Below are 15,454 nucleotides of genomic sequence, written 5' to 3'. Positions count from 1 at the left end.
TTGGAGACAATTCGAGTCCTGCGCATATGTTGGGACAGCTACTGGCTCAACCATATCGTGGCCGCGGGGGAAACGCGTGGGTGATGGACAAGTGCACTACTTGATGAAATCTGCTATAGGGGAAGATATTTTAGACATTTTTCTCAACTACACCACGCTTGAGTTGCACTTCTGAAAGCCACCTGCCCCGCTAGCTCCTATCAGCAAGATGAATGCGGAGGAGCTGCAGGTGTGGAGCAGCCAAGACGTCGAAATGGTTTGTAGCTTCGGCCATTTGCGGCCGTGGCTGCACATGATGCCCACGTCGACTCTGCAAACTTCACGACGAGCAGGTGGGAGACGCCTGGCATGTCTGTCAAAATGTTGTCTGAACCGTCCTCGTCGCTCTACTGGCCGCCGGATGTCGCGCGCTACGACATGGAAGCCCTCTTGTTCTCGTCGTCCGGGTTGCTTAGGACTGCATGCATCGTCTCGGCGCTGTTCTGGTAGGAATTACAGGCCAGAAGAAATAGACGCACAAGTACTGATGTCCCATGCAGGGTCGCCTTCCGCGCCTACCAGGTCCTCACGCAGCCTGTCGAGAAGCTGGTGCAGGTGCTCGGCCTTGAAGTCCCCGTCGCGCCCCTCGTTTCGCTTGCTGGAATAAAGGCAGATGGGGTTTTGCTACACTGGAAACCGCCCGACCAGCGCACCTCTGTCCTGAAATACGTTATCCGAATCAACGGCATAGACAGTACGTGACTCGGTCAAACACGCAATCACATCTGACAGGCCACAGTTGGCGACATCTCGCCCCAGGAATCCTCTATTACTATCGAGAACCTCCAGCCCGACCACCACTACACCATCCGCATAGTCACGCTGAACTCGTCGAGCTTCCAAGCACCCAGCGTGCCCATCCGCCTCCGAACCCTCCCCGCCAACTCTGATGACTTCTACGGCCCCCACCCGCCCAAAGACGCGCTCATCGCCAGTGATGACAATGACTACACTCCCACGCCTGTTATTCGACCGAACAAGACCCTCGCCGACGTTGTCACATCCGTCGCCGCGCCGCCCATGACCCGCGAACACAGCAACAGCACCTCCCGCATGAGGCGCCCAGATATCGGAAGGAAGATCTCGCCAGCATCGCAACCGCAAGACCAGGCAAGGTCGGCGCAAGAGGCAGAAGGCCCAGACTCTATCCGTCAGCTGACTGAGAAGTTGGATGCTCTCCGACGCGAGTTGGACGACATGGAGCGTCAGATCCAGGAAGAGGACCAGGAGTTTGTGACTCAGAAGGCTATCTTGGTAGACAAGCGCGACGAAAAGAAGGCTGCGTTGAAAGAGAAGGAAGATGCCAGTCGCGACCTACGGAAAGAGGTGGCCAGCCTTGAACGACAAAACGCCGCCGCGCAGACCAGGCGCGCTCAGCAAGAAAGGGTTCTACGTCAAAAGGAAGCGGAGCGGAAGAAGCTTAAAGACGATGTTGCAAAGTGGACCAGAGAGGCTGGCGAACTTCGCGACACTGCCGAGAAGATCAAGAAGGAACAGACCGAGTACCAGTCAGCCTCCGAGAAGCGCGTTCAGGACCTGAAAGACAAGTATGCCGACGAGACACAGGCGAACAAGGTTTTGGAGGACGCGATTCGTGAGAAGGGTATTCACATCAAGGCTCTGGAAGAGGAAAGACAGAGGTTGGAAGAAGGTCAAGAAGGTGCGGAAGCCACAGATGGTCCTGACAACGCGGAGAAGGAAGAGGACAATCGCTGGAGAATGACTCTAGGTCTCCTGCAACAGCAGTATGCTCAAGCTTGGTCGCTGTACGCCGAAGCCGAAAGAGCTCACCAAGACGCCACGGGCAGATTGACCTACATGCAGCAACGTCGCTTGAGCCAACCTCAGCTCTTCTCCGGCCCACCTGTTCCGGAGATGGGGCCAGTCAGAAGGAACAGCCAACGTGCCCGTCCTCTCAGCATGCGCGAAGGGCTTCTCTCTCAAGCTACTGGCGGTTTCGTGCACACTTCATCAGCTCCGTTCAACAGTATCCCAACGACCGCATCACCGTCCTTTGCGACCGCAACGCCCTACTTTAACCCAGTCAACGGCATGGCACTACCCCCTCGTACATACAATACCTCCTTCTCGCAAGCCGACTTTGAGAGTTTAACTGGTGGTGCACCCATGAGCCCGACAGCCGGCGCATTACTCCCAGCAGGTTTGTTTGGGGATGATCTAGGCTTGACAGAAGACGAGGACGACGACCCAGGTCCACCCCAAGCCCCTTCCCAAGACCCTTCACCTAACATGAGGAACGTTCTACCTGGCCTTGGAGCCCCTGGCACAATGCATCCAACACACAATTCCAGTTCACCAGCTTCGCCACAGAGTGGTTCGCCTAGTGCTCTCGCAAGCCCAAGGGATAGTGCGGGCGAACTACAGTTCTATCCAAGCAACGACAATAACATGGATAACGATAGGCGCTCCATACACTCCACATCCAGCTCCTTCCAGATCAATCCCCAAGCCAGTCGTTTCGGTGGACTCTTTGGACTGAATCGAGCTCGTGGTAAGACGTTTTCTGATGAGGGCCCGGCTTTGGGCTCTTTGAAGCCATCGCAAAGCCAGTCGCTACCTCGTCAGGAACACGGTGTCGATGCCCTGGGCAACACGCGCCGCCGCGGCAGCCATTCTGAAGGTGCATGGTACGACACGTTCATACGCACTAAAACCCAGCCTGTTGAGTCACTCAGTAGCCCAAAGCACGTGGCTACTCGCAAACGCCCATTCAACATGTTCAGCAGCGCAAAAGGTGGCGAAGACCCCTGGCTGCGTAACATCCTCGGCATGCAGCGCCCAACATCCCCACGTCAGGGCTCCACAAACTCGGGAGAAGGCATGGCGTTACCCCGTCCCTCAACTGAAAGCCAAACGCGGTTTGGTTGGAACGTGGACGCCTTTGGTGCTCGGGCCAGCCCTCTGGGTGTAGACTGGAGCGTCAACAACACCAACACTACGTCCTGGTCTCGCCTAGGATCCCGTCGACCCTCGATGCAGCACACGTCGAGTGCGAATCTAATCAACGACGATGGCCACGATGATGTCCTGGACTTCCCGTCGAATACCCGTTCCCCCACCCAAGCCCCAATCGGTACCCGGCCGCAGTCCTCAGCCTCCCACATGCCAGCCCAGCCATCTACTTCTTCCTTGCCCCCTATCCCGCCTACTCCGCCTAAACAGCTGAATCCGGCGGCGGCGAGTTTCACCATGTTCCAACTTGGCAAGAAAACCGAAGAAGACAAAGCGAAGCGGGCTGCGGAGAAAGAAGCTAGGAAAGCGGAGAAGGCAGAGAAGAAGGAGGAGAAGGAGAAGCGCGTCAAAGCGGAGAAGGCTGCACGGAAAGATAAACATACACCGTCCGAGGCTGGCGACGCTCGAGACGCAACTTCCCCTCACACAGACTCCCGCATGTCACGCGATACTCCGTCCATCATTTCCACCGCCGACGCCTCGGAAGCGAGCCCGAGAGAGAGTCTCGAGAGGAGTGTTTCGCACACTGCCTCGGACGCCGCTGGTTCCATTGGCAAAGAATCCTTTATGCAGAAACTTACGCGGAAAGGAAGTACGAACCAGTTCCTGACGTTTGGCAAGAAGGGCGCTTTGTTCTCTTCCAAGAAGAGTGCCGCCGGCGACGTGCCTGGCACCCCAGACGAGGCGGAAGAGATTGAAAGTTCGGGTGGATTTTTTGGCCTAGGCAAGTCGACGGAAAGCGTTGGCAATAGCCCTTCTATTGGGACACCCAAGGATAAGGCGAGTGTTTGGGGGAGTATCAAGAAGATTGGGAGTAGGAAGGATAAAACGCCTAGCTTACATGAGAGTATTGCTAGTGAAGCGACGGGAGATGAGGATGATAGGGATGGGTTTACTGAGGGGATGAGGGCGTAAGTAGTTGTGTAGTGATAGGTTTTAATTATAGTATTTCTGCAAGCAATTTCGGATTGAAGAGAACGGATGGCCTGTATAGTAAGGTGTTGAGGTGAGTTTGGGTTGGAGCAGACATAGGGATAGTAGTAGACGTTGCGATAAGCTATGTAGTGATGTTAGCTACCTTGTCTACTGTGTTCCTAGCTAAAATGTATGCATGCTTTGTGCGTTTCCTTAATCGTCGCAACGTAGAGCCGCATGCCAAGCTTTCTTGGGGTCGCGTCCGTCGCAACTCCAACGCGCCCGCCGCTACCTTGACTTCCTCAACTACAACCACGCGCGCGCAACCTCCACACAACCACACAACATGGCCTCGCCAGCTGCAGAAAACATGCAGAATGGTATATCGACACCGCCTGCGACGGCAAATGCGCCAACACTCAGCCCACCAACACAACAACCCCAACAGTTGCAGCCAACAGCTCAATCACAATCACAACCCAACGGCATACCAACAAATAACACCGCTGCTGGCGCAATGAACCCCGCCTTCCCACCAACATCTCTCTCCGACCCAGGAACCTCAAAACGCCCCCGCGACGCCCGCCTCATCCACCTCATCCTCGCCAACATGGGCGTCCACGCCTACACCGAGCGCGTGCCCCTCCAACTCCTCGATTTCGCCTACCGATACACGTCGTCCATCTTGTCAGACGCTCTATCCTACGAGCCACCCCTGCCCACAACCTCTGCGTCAAAGAAACGCTCCGGCGGCGCAGGTGCAGGCGGTGAAGGAGATGGGGAAGGGGTGAGTCTAGCGGCATTAAGAACTGCTGTGGGGGCAAGGGCGGCGGGGGCATTTCAACCAAACCTAGGCAAGGAGTTTATGAGTGAGGTTGCGCAGGAGAGGAATCGGATTGCGCTGCCGAGGGTGGAGAGGGAGTTTGGGGTTAGGTTACCGCCAGAGAGGTATTGTTTTACGGGCGTGGGCTGGGGTATTAAAGGGGCGTGGAGTGAGGAGATTGAGGAAGGCGGGGATGCAGACGAGGAAATGGAAGTGGACGATGGGTTTTCGGGAGGGCCTGTTAATCAGGTCAACGGGACAATTGTGGCAGACAACGCGAATGCTGAAACGGAGGCCAGGGATACAGCCATGGGGGGCATGGATGAGGAAGATGAGGAGCAAGACGACGATGAGTTTGAAGAGGCCATGGGTATTAACCAGGAGAACAACCCTTGAGCTGGTGGTTGGGGCCCAGCAACGAATGGAAAAGGCGTTGGTCGGTTTCGGGCATTTGCAACGGCGTTATGGATTGGGGCTGGAGCTCGAGTTAGGGAAAGGGGGGAGTTTATACCAGAGCTGGATAAAGCTTTCCGCCTTGCGCTTCATAATGGGCGAGTATTTACAAAGTTATAATACAGTATACGTCCGCTACAACATTGCAGCAATCCTTGGTTCAGATATGCCCTTTGCCTCCTCCCCACACCATACCTCGCGGGTCTCCTTCTCTCTCATGTCCCTCTGTACACACCTCCTCTTGTGACTCCTCTATCATCCACCCTATTCTCCTCCCGTCTCCTCAACCCCGCCTCATTAACCGTCTCCGCCGCCTTCCCAACCGTGCGCCCCGACTCATCCAAATTCCACCACTCCTTGTGTTTCTCCCTTGCATCCTCCAACCTCCTCTGATGGTCTATCCTCGCCTGTACCAGCACTGTTAGCATTGGCTCTCCACCTCCAAACACAGTGAGCAAAAAAAAGAACTATCACATACCTGTCTCCTCTCCTCAGCCAACGCAAACCACTCCAACCTCGCCTTATCCAACTCATCCTGATTCTGGTACTGCAGCATACAACTATTCATCGCCAGTCTCGGCTGCCGACACGCATATATCATGGTAAATGTACGGCCCAGGGCGCATTGAGCAAACGTTTCGATTTCCTTTGCGCATTTCGCGCGGACGTTTTTGTAGTACAGGTCTTTTACTTGTTGTTCTTGGGGCGCGGAGAGCGGTGTGGGGTTGGTGGGGGACTTGTTGGTCCCGATTATCATGCGGTCCGTCATTTTGTGGAAGATTGTTGGATGTCGAATGTGGGTGTGTGCGTGGGCTGCTCGCCGCTGCTGTTGCCCATGTAGGCCTGTGTGAGGAGTGCGGTGGCTTCGAGGTGCGCGTGGGGGATGTGGTTGGCTGGTATACGATATGCGCGAGCTGGAGGACTTTTGGATAGCGAGTGACGGCGTCAGAAACGGGGTATTGTAGGTGGGGGGTTTTTTTTTCGCGGACTCCCCGGTGGTGAAGTGGTTCGAGATTCGATGCGCAAGATGGATGTTATCGGGAGTGGGGATACTTTGGTTAGTGTGCTGGTGGTGAGGATACGGAGTGGGTATGTCGGAGGTTCTAGGAATAATTTGCCGATGTCGATGGGCCGAGGCATGAGATGAACGAGTGGCTTTTAGTGAATTGAACTTCACATGCGCTTTCTACACTGCGCTTCTTATACTGCGCTTTCTACTACACATCACGCACGAACAAATATAATCGAAAAGAGCAACGGTGTTTTCGTGAAGCTAGTAATCCACCTCAAATCAAATCCTCTTTTCCGCCATCCAATCTACACGATGAAGATCGCAGACAGAACCTTCCTGATCAGCGGCGGCGTCTCAGGCCTCGGTCTCGCGACAGCACGCGCCCTCCACGCACAAGGCGCATACGTCTCCCTTCTCGACCTCAACGCGGACAATGGCTCGAAAGTCGCCTCTGAGCTCGGCTCGCGCGCAAAATTCTTCGAAACCGACGTAACAGACACATCCGCCATTGCAGCAGCAGTATCAGGCACGGTATCCTGGGCCAAAGAAACAGGAAAAGACATCGGAGGCGTAGTAGCAGGAGCAGGAGTAGGAATGCCAGGCTTGATAATCGACAAGAAGAACGAGCCGTTGAGCATTGAAAGTATTGATTTCGTACTGAATATCAATCTGCGAGGGACGTTGGATTTGATACGTCAAACTTTGCCGTACATGACGACTACCACCCCATCCAGCCCCGATGGCTCCCGTGGTGTTATCATCATGATTGCGTCTTCTGCTGCTTTTGACGGACAAATGGGTCAGGTTGCTTATGCTGCGAGTAAAGGTGCTGTTGCCAGCCTCACGCTTCCGCTCGCGCGCGATCTGTCAAAGTATGGTATCCGCGCTGTGACGATAGCGCCGAGTATGTTTGATAGCGCAATGACGAAGATGATGAGCGACAAGGTGAGAAGCAGTTTGGAGAAGAGTATGGAGTTTCCGAAGAGGGCGGGACTGCCGGAGGAGTTTGCGAGGTTGGTGGTCGAGTGTGTAGGCAATGAGATGTTGAATGGGACGGTTTTGCGATTGGATGGCGCGATGAGGATGCCGGCGAGGCTGTAGTTGTATTCTATGAGCGTAATATGGAAGGAAGACGCCTCAGCGCTTGCGCTCTCGGACCTTGAATTTGACGCCGTTCTTGTTGACGCCTCCGACTGTGTTGTTCATCTTTGCGCGCTGGAGCTCTAGCTCTTCTTCTGCGGCTACGAGTTCGCTCTCCCGTTTCTTGAGGGCTCGTAACCTTGACATGTGCCGTTCTTGTGCACGCTCTCTGTCTTTCCTGAACTTCCTCGCTTCTTTCCGTGCCTGTTCTTGTGCCTCCATCTGCTTCTTGGATAGTGTGCTCGGTCGCTGGACAGGTTGCTCGTTGTCTTCCGAAGACTCGTCTTGCAGGTCTCCGAAAGTAGGCGACTCGTTGCGCGCGGGGATATCCTCCCCGCGCCCAAACCAAGTGTCCGGCTCGAACTCTTCTTGTTCTTCTTCGTTGTCCACAAAAACTCTGTGCTTGCCGTGCCTCGCTCTCTCTCCGTCTCTCACAGCGCGTACCTCGCCCTGCTCCTCCATGATGAGCCTCTGCTCCACCTCCTCTCTCTCCTTGCGCGTCTGCTGCAGCATAGTGCGAATATATCCCGCATCCTGCGTCTTCAACAGCTTCACCACCTCCATGCTCAAAGCCTTGTTGCCTCGATCCGCCACCCTTTTCCCCGACTTGTCCACCTGGGACGACATCATCTTGAAAGAAAACTCATCGGGATTACGGTCGCGAGCTTTTTCGCTCAGGATCTTGAGTTTAGCCTTCTTCTGCTTGTGGTCTGCTGCGCGCAGCTTGTAATCTTTCCGTTTCTCGAGAAGACCCCATTTTTCACGCTCGACGGGTTGCGCGCGCTCTTTATGGTTGCGCCGTTGAACGGCATTTCGCATGGACGACATGTTGGGCGGTATCAAGTGCTTCGCGTTCGTTGTGCAGAGGTGTAGAGTTGCTGGAAACTTTTCGGTGGGTCTCTGTTGCCAAGAGTTTGACCCACTTATCTGCTAGCGCAAGTCGCTGTCCGCCTGGACGAACCCGTTCCACTTCGTCCCAGCTGCTTCGCCATCTACGTGATTATTCATCACGACAGCACTTCGGTATGTCCCCAATCTAATTTCGGAGGCCTCTTCCAGGATGGCGGAATTACTCATTGCAGGGTATTTCTCAGTGTCGGAATTATTGCGCCGCTAACTTTGAGCCTGGCGCTGTGATCTCCAAGCAGTTACCGCATTTGTTTATGAAAGAAGTCACAAGACATGTACCGCACTTATATTGCCTATTCAAGCTTCATGCGACAAAATTCTGGTCGTTTGGGCTAGAGCCGGTTGGTGGAAGTACCCAACGCAATCGTGTTGATCCAATATGTTGCCACGCCTTGCATATAGTCGGCGAGTCGCTCGGGTTATACTGTCTTCAAAGGCCGTCGGATCGGGTACTTACTTCTAGCCGCCATACACAATGCGCTCTAGGCTCTCCAGTGGGTATTCCCGCTGACATGCGTTGTTCCCCGATCGATTGAAACCAATCATCAATGAGCAGTACGGTCATGGTACTATATGAGAGGCGCGGAAATGAGACACAGCGAGACAACTAATCCTGGCATTGACAGCAGAACCAGGTACACCCATATGTAGATCTCAGCCAAGTGATTCTCGACAATACCCTGAGTCGCACCGCACAAGGATACATGACAATGCCGAAAGAGTGCAAATTCCATTCCTCTCGACGCAAAGGCATGTTTAGGACAACAGCGGGTCTTCAACTGGGCAACCTTCTGTCAGAGCTGTCTAAACCCAATATGACCGCAACTTTTCCAAATCGGGAGCGACATCGCGCCCGGAAGGCGCTGCACTGCAAGAACGATTCCCCATATCTTGACTGAAACGCCAAGTCAATGTCAAAACGATGCCCAGGAATCCTGCCAAACACCGCGGAGAATTGAGTACCGAAATGTGGCTGTGTACTAATGTACCCCAGGTCTCCCAATATGCAGCAACGCCAAAACCACATCATCGGTCTAAAAGAAACTGTACGACAACGCCAAACTCCACCTCTTTCGATACATGGCGTGCGGAGAAACGTCTCCATATAAATCCCGCGAATCACAATAAGATCCGGATCGTCTGCCGTCATGCAATGCAGATCGAAATGGTGAGGTTGTTGTGGTGAGCATGACCATTCTAGCCACCACTAAGTTGACAACAGCCACAGTTCAACGCCCAGCACAGCATACAGCGGGCGGAAAACAATTCTCCACAATTACCACATGGCGCCTCGGCTTGTCAGACTAGAGTCCACATACCAGGGGTTTTTTCCATCCTGTAGCAATTTCCATTGCATCCTCGGAGGGCTGCCTTGGTATCCAGATCTGTTGGTGATGCAGCCATCTCCGATAGGGGGGGTATCGAACATGTGTATAAAGACGATGGGCGTCCCGAGTGTTACAGCCCACCAGCTCACTCATTCCTTCCTTCAATACTTGCAAAGATCCAGGAGATCCATCAACTCTTTCAATTCATCTACCCATCTTTGCTAAATTACTCACCTCACGCTCCATCATCTTTCACCATGATTTCTCAAGTCGCACTCCTCTCGCTCGTCGCCAGCATGGCGGCTGCGCAGACTCTCAACATTCCTACTCGCTCCGGTAACATTGTGTCGCTTCCTGAGCCCAGCACCATCACTGGCAAGGTCGACTTTGCGAACAAGGAGTTTGACCGTGGCCAGCCATGTGACTCTGACGCGGACACTGGCAGCGACAGCGCTGTTTTCATCCTCCAGGATGGCGCGTCCATCTCCAACGTCATTATCGGTGCTGACGCGCTCGAGGGTGTCCACTGCCTAGGCTCTTGCACCCTGACCAACGTCTGGTTCCGTGATGTCTGCGAGGACGCCGTCTCTGTCCTTGGTCCCGGCAATGCCCTGATCCAGGGAGGAGGTGCTCAAGAGGCCAAGGACAAGGTCATCCAACACAAGTACGTACCATTTCATTCCCCCATCAACACACCCCCAGCTGACATCAACCCAGCGGTGCGGGTACCGTGACCATCAAAGACTACACCATTGTCAACGCTGGCAAACTCTACCGCTCCTGCGGTGACTGCACCGACAACTCCAAGAAGTCGCCCCGCAAAGTCATCGTCGAGAATGTCCGCGCCTTCGGTCTAACCTCCGACCTCATCGGCATCAACTCAAACTTTGGCGACACAGCCAGCATCAGCGGCTCCTGCGGAACTACAAAGGCCGTCTGCCGCGAGTACAAGGGTGTTGACAAGGGTAACGGTAGCAGCCAGAAGCTCGACACCAATGCTAGCTGCACCGGTACCCAGGGTAAGCTCGAGAAGCTGCCTGTTTGCGGTGCCGACTCTGCTGCTCCCCCCAAGGCCAGCACCACTGCTAAGCCCACTTCCACCAAGAAGGTTACTTCCACACTTGTCACCAAGACGAAGACTTCTTCCGCTAAGGCGACTGCGACCAAGTAAGCTATTTACCCACCCATCCATTACGGCGCCTTCCGAGGTTACCACCTACGAGGACACCATCGATTGACCCGATTTTCCCCCTTCTAGAGATGTCAGCAGCGACAGTGGTAGCAGCAGCGGTAGCGTTCAGCTTTACGGACAGTGTGGTGGTCAGGGGTACTCTGGCCCTACGACTTGTGCGAGCGGAAAGTGTGTCGAGTCCAACCAGTGGTACTCGCAGTGTCAGTAGATGCGGTGTGTATCCAACATACGCGTTGTAAAATTTCGGCAAGGTGATTGGGTTTGAGAGGTGGTTCTTCTTCTGTGCATATGTTATCTTTTGTGCTTGTATATATTGTTCTTCGTTACCTAGGCAGCTTTGGTCTGTGATCAATGCAACTGGTGCTTTCAATGCTTTGATAGTTTTTGAGTGACTATATGCTCTTCGTGACGAACGCTTGTGGTTGAGGAGCAAGAGCTGAGACAGAAGTCTATATGATAACCTTCGACATACTCCGACTATCCTTAGACCTACTGTACTGTGCTTCCCATAAAGTCTCACTTCCCCTCAACCTCAATGATGTACTTCTCCAGCGCCCGACGAGCTGAACTATTGTTGATGCTTCGATACCCGATCCTCGGGTAATCATAGAGATTCACCCTATGATAATGCGGCAAAGGCCAATGATCCTTTAGCAGGTGTACGTATCTAGAAGTTGAGAAGTGTTCGATAAGAAATTCAAGGTAGTGGCAAACTTTGTCAACGCTCAAGATATCATCGTCTCCAGAAGCCTCAGGTTGATATGTCGTTGGTTGATTTGGAGACCTTGGGACAGCACCTTTCTGGCAAAGATTATTGCCTAGTTCCAGTTGGCGCAGGCGAGGTAGCTTCAGCAGACCTTGCGCGATGGTTAACCACGAACCATCAGTCAAGGCAGTCTCTGAGATCTTCAAACGAGTGAGCGTGTGATCTCGATTTCTGAGAAACTTTGCAAGGCGACCACCGCTAACGTAGATTTCAGATAAGCAAAACATTGTTAAATTAGTAAAGGCGACCTTGGCGATGTTATGGGTGAACAGGTCATTGCAGGCGTTGCAGAATCGCAAAACAGGCTCACCCTCTGTACAGCCTGAAACATAGAGCTGCGCAATATCACATGCCCCAAAGAAGAAAGAAGCGATAGCTGGGTGGCGAATGCTGAAGTCCCGAACATGGACACCTAATTCATTCGTCACCAGTGCCTCTTTCAATTTTTCGTAAAATCCCATCTGCGTAAGAGTACAGCTGTCAATTAAGAGACATTCGATGTAGGGAGTGTATGTAGCAGGCGATCGTCCGAAGTCTCCGTAGATCTGATCCACGAGGCCAACCAGGGATATGACGATGGAATTCATCTTTATCGGAAAGCGATCCTCTGCTAAAGCCGCTAACGAGACATGTAGCGAGTCCTTGGTTTCATGTTGTAGTTCTGTAAGCCGTTTAGCCTTAGCCAGCCATCGGAAGCATTCTGCGAGAAGATGGACTGGTTCACTTGAGCTAATGTAGAATCCCGACTCCTCACCGCGCACGTGAATATGCCGTGACCGATCGACGAAATCGTCCGGCCTGCGACGATACCAGTACGGATCCAGAGTCAATGAGACGATTCGATCGCGAAACGACTCAATCTTGACGATGTGTAAGAGTTGACACAGGGAACGGTGGTTGAGAGGGATGACTAGCTTATGAAGAGTTGGTCCGTATCGAACGGCAGCATCGAATGTCGTTTTCTCGTAGATTTCCCTGCAAGTAAGGCGTAGGGACTGGAAATCTTTGTTCTCGTATCTCAAGGTTTCATGATTCAGGCCGATGAATCTACAGATCCTACTAAGTACTTCAATAGGGAGACGGATAAGATCCATAAACGATAATTAAACCTATCGAAACAGAGGTGGAGGAGATAGAGCTGCTGTAGAACAGGCGATCGCAAAGTCAAATGTATACTTGCCCATGTTTGTGCCAGAGTGCACGAGACTGCGATTGCTGGGACAAACGGCACATGCGCAGTACGAATGAATTGTCTCCACTGGTACTGAGGCCGACATATACGTGGTTTAGCAGCCTCGCGCTGCGAGACATTACCACCTTAGTCAGACCCTAGGGTTTTAGCGATCACTTCACACTGTTTATCAGCCACCACAGTATTCCAGTTACGTACCAGTAGGTCGGCGCGTGGTAATATACGATTAAGCGTAGGGGTAAACATTAGGCAAACCCCTTACAACCCTTAACCTCTTCTACTTCGTTAGATAGCGGATCTATTTAGTTGCCTTGTACAAGGGGAGTTGCATCAGGGCACAATCCTACGGTAATTCACTAGCACTCCAACGAATGAACGCAAGGCGGTCATGACCCTTCTATCTGAAAGGTGTGACCTTGGTAACAAACACGTGTGCCTACTCATCCACCTAAGCAAAAGGCGCTACCTGTTCTTCGTGACGCACCTGGCTAAAGTATTTCTCAGTTCTCAACCACGTCAACGCCACAATCGTGCCAACGCGCACACCTATACCATGTCTTCACCAATGCTACACCGGCTGTATCGAGGAGGCCATCAATGTAGAAGATGTTGCAACCCAATCGATGGTCTATGAGATTCCTAAGACCTACTGGAACTAAGCCCTCTTCTAACAGTAGATTCACTCGATCGTCGAGAACGGGGATCAGATGAATGCTAAGTTCACAGTTCGGGACGAATCCAAAGGCTTCGACTACCTCCTTGTGTTCGCCATTGGCCAACGAGATCGCCTACAACGCAGCGGAGACGGCAATGTCGACAGCATCACAAGTATTTTCAAGACGGTCAACATCGTATACCGCCGCGCCCTCCGCACGTCCTCACCATCTGTTCATCAACTACGATTTCAGACCACCCCATCTAGATTCTGGAGCGAGGAGTAGTACAGTGGCGGAAGTAAGTGAGGATACTTATTGCCACTACGGTGAATCCTCAAGTAATAATCATGACCGTCGGAAGTTTGACGACATTCGAAGCATATCTGGCATCGCTCTTGAATGCTTGGTGCACCATCTTTTCAACCCGAAAGAAAACCTACTCCTTGGCAGCTGTCACGTTACGCAGCGAGAAAAAGGGTCGTTTCATCATGCAGTATTCTTCAAGATCGAGCGCGAAGACCAAATCGCGCAAGAGTATGTACTCAAGATTCCCGCACATGGTACGCAAGAAAAATGGCATATCAACGATAATATGGCGTTGAAGAGTGAAGCTCAACTGATGCAACACATTTTCCATCATACGGGATGCCCTGTACCCGAGGTTATTGCATACGATGGAGATGTCAAAAATGCGGAAGGCGCACCATACATCCTCATGAAGAAGCTGGACGGTGTCTCAGCAATGGACATGTGGGTCGGTAAATCCTACAAGACGATGAAGGACACAGGACTACACCTCAACGCCGACGATCCTTTGCCCGAATTAGAGCAGAAACGCATTACATTTCTGCGCTCGCTGTGCGCGAACTCACGCCACTGGAGTTCAAGTATACCGGGTTTCCGTCTTCCATGACTCGAAAGATATTTGATACTAGCAAAGCCTTCTTTGCCGCTGGCACAGACAAGGTGTATAGAGCGGAGCGCGACAAATCTGCTGGTACTCACGATATGGCGACGATTGGCGTTTGGATGGTGATGAACATCGTGATGTCCTCTGCTCCATTCGCAACAACAGACTCATCGCATAGTAAGCAAACTCCAAACGAAGCTGTTAGCAATGGCGTACCAACACACGAAACATTCGTCCTTCGGCACGACGATCTCGATCCCTAGAACATTCTAGTGAATTACGATGGCAAAGTAACTGGAATAATCGACTGGGGCGATTGCGCAGCCGTGCCACGCTGTCTTGGCTACACCTCCATGCCTACATTTCTCCGACGCGACTGGCTCCCAGATTTCAGGATAGCGCGGCTACCACACATGTCCTGGGCTCTTGATCACTACTGGGAATTGTACGCCCAAGCTATGGATGAGTTCTGCAAGTCTCTGGACGCAAGGTACACGCGCAAGTTGTCGATGTATCAACTGGTGTTGGCTGCACTGGATAAGGATGCTCAGTGTATTGATGTTGTTGAGACGCTGCTGCACGAGATTCCGGAGTTTAGGCATATCGATGTGAACGCGTTTTGCCGGAGGCCAGGACATGGGTGGCCAGCGGCAGAAGAGGTGTTGAAGGCAAAGATCGCGGAGTGGTTGAAGCCGTAGTGAAGCGGCGGTGTAGATGACATCATTATGTGTAGCGAATGGTAGATGAGATTGGGAAGGCGGTATGCTTTGTTATTGAGGTAACAGGGAGCGTTTCTGTTGTCATGCTGAAAGCACAACACCATGGGTATTCCACAAGTATGGGACGCCGATAAAGAGTTGATAAGAGACTGCAAATGCATCAGTTCGGTGTCAGCATGTGAGATGTTCTGTGCTTGAATCAGACAAAGAGTGGTTGCTATGGAGCTTGTTTGTGCACTGACTCGCATGCTTATCAGTGCTGAACATCATCTGTACCAAGCTGCCAGTTCACTATGCGAAAGTCTATCCTCGCGCGCAAAGTTCAACACGCACATTGTCAGATCTGCCTCTAATCATCCCTGACCGGACAGAAGTCGTCAACGTGAGATGTTCGTATCACCCCGCAATGGCCAACAGCAATCGATAA

The 15,454-nt window shown here is 52.6% G+C and overlaps 6 protein-coding genes across 6 annotated transcripts; 5 read left to right on the top strand and 1 right to left on the bottom strand.

Moving 5' to 3' along the window:
• Nucleotides 1-360: 360 nt before the first annotated feature.
• ALTATR162_LOCUS401 (uncharacterized protein) lies at nucleotides 361-3,927 on the top strand (the record flags this gene model as incomplete). The annotated part of the gene is made up of 3 exons (XM_043307995.1): nucleotides 361-485; nucleotides 540-733; nucleotides 779-3,927. 3 exons carry the CDS (start codon nucleotides 361-363, stop codon nucleotides 3,925-3,927), a joined length of 3,468 nt encoding a protein of 1,155 aa, XP_043163930.1.
• A 346-nt stretch (nucleotides 3,928-4,273) lies between these two features.
• Nucleotides 4,274-5,146, top strand: ALTATR162_LOCUS400 (uncharacterized protein; the record flags this gene model as incomplete). Its single annotated transcript, XM_043307994.1, has 1 exon — nucleotides 4,274-5,146. The coding sequence occupies one exon, from the start codon at nucleotides 4,274-4,276 to the stop codon at nucleotides 5,144-5,146; it is 873 nt and encodes a 290-aa protein (XP_043163929.1).
• A 1,381-nt stretch (nucleotides 5,147-6,527) lies between these two features.
• Nucleotides 6,528-7,316, top strand: ALTATR162_LOCUS399 (uncharacterized protein; the record flags this gene model as incomplete). The annotated part of the gene is made up of 1 exon (XM_043307993.1): nucleotides 6,528-7,316. The coding sequence occupies one exon, from the start codon at nucleotides 6,528-6,530 to the stop codon at nucleotides 7,314-7,316; it is 789 nt and encodes a 262-aa protein (XP_043163928.1).
• A 36-nt stretch (nucleotides 7,317-7,352) lies between these two features.
• Nucleotides 7,353-8,183, bottom strand: ALTATR162_LOCUS398 (uncharacterized protein; the record flags this gene model as incomplete). The annotated part of the gene is made up of 1 exon (XM_043307992.1): nucleotides 7,353-8,183. One exon carries the CDS (start codon nucleotides 8,181-8,183, stop codon nucleotides 7,353-7,355), a length of 831 nt encoding a protein of 276 aa, XP_043163927.1.
• A 1,666-nt stretch (nucleotides 8,184-9,849) lies between these two features.
• On the top strand, nucleotides 9,850-10,763 carry ALTATR162_LOCUS397 (uncharacterized protein; the record flags this gene model as incomplete). Its single annotated transcript, XM_043307991.1, has 2 exons — nucleotides 9,850-10,256; nucleotides 10,310-10,763. The coding sequence occupies 2 exons, from the start codon at nucleotides 9,850-9,852 to the stop codon at nucleotides 10,761-10,763; spliced, it is 861 nt and encodes a 286-aa protein (XP_043163926.1).
• Nucleotides 10,764-13,552: 2,789 nt separating this feature from the next.
• ALTATR162_LOCUS396 (uncharacterized protein) lies at nucleotides 13,553-14,311 on the top strand (the record flags this gene model as incomplete). The annotated part of the gene is made up of 1 exon (XM_043307990.1): nucleotides 13,553-14,311. The coding sequence occupies one exon, from the start codon at nucleotides 13,553-13,555 to the stop codon at nucleotides 14,309-14,311; it is 759 nt and encodes a 252-aa protein (XP_043163925.1).
• Nucleotides 14,312-15,454: the final 1,143 nt, after the last annotated feature.

This window comes from Alternaria atra, assembly GCF_907166805.1.
Source record: "Alternaria atra isolate CS162 genome assembly, contig: 20, whole genome shotgun sequence".
In the NCBI taxonomy this organism is placed as follows: Eukaryota; Fungi; Ascomycota; class Dothideomycetes; order Pleosporales; family Pleosporaceae; genus Alternaria; species Alternaria atra.
This window is presented reverse-complemented; position numbering and strand designations above follow the sequence as displayed.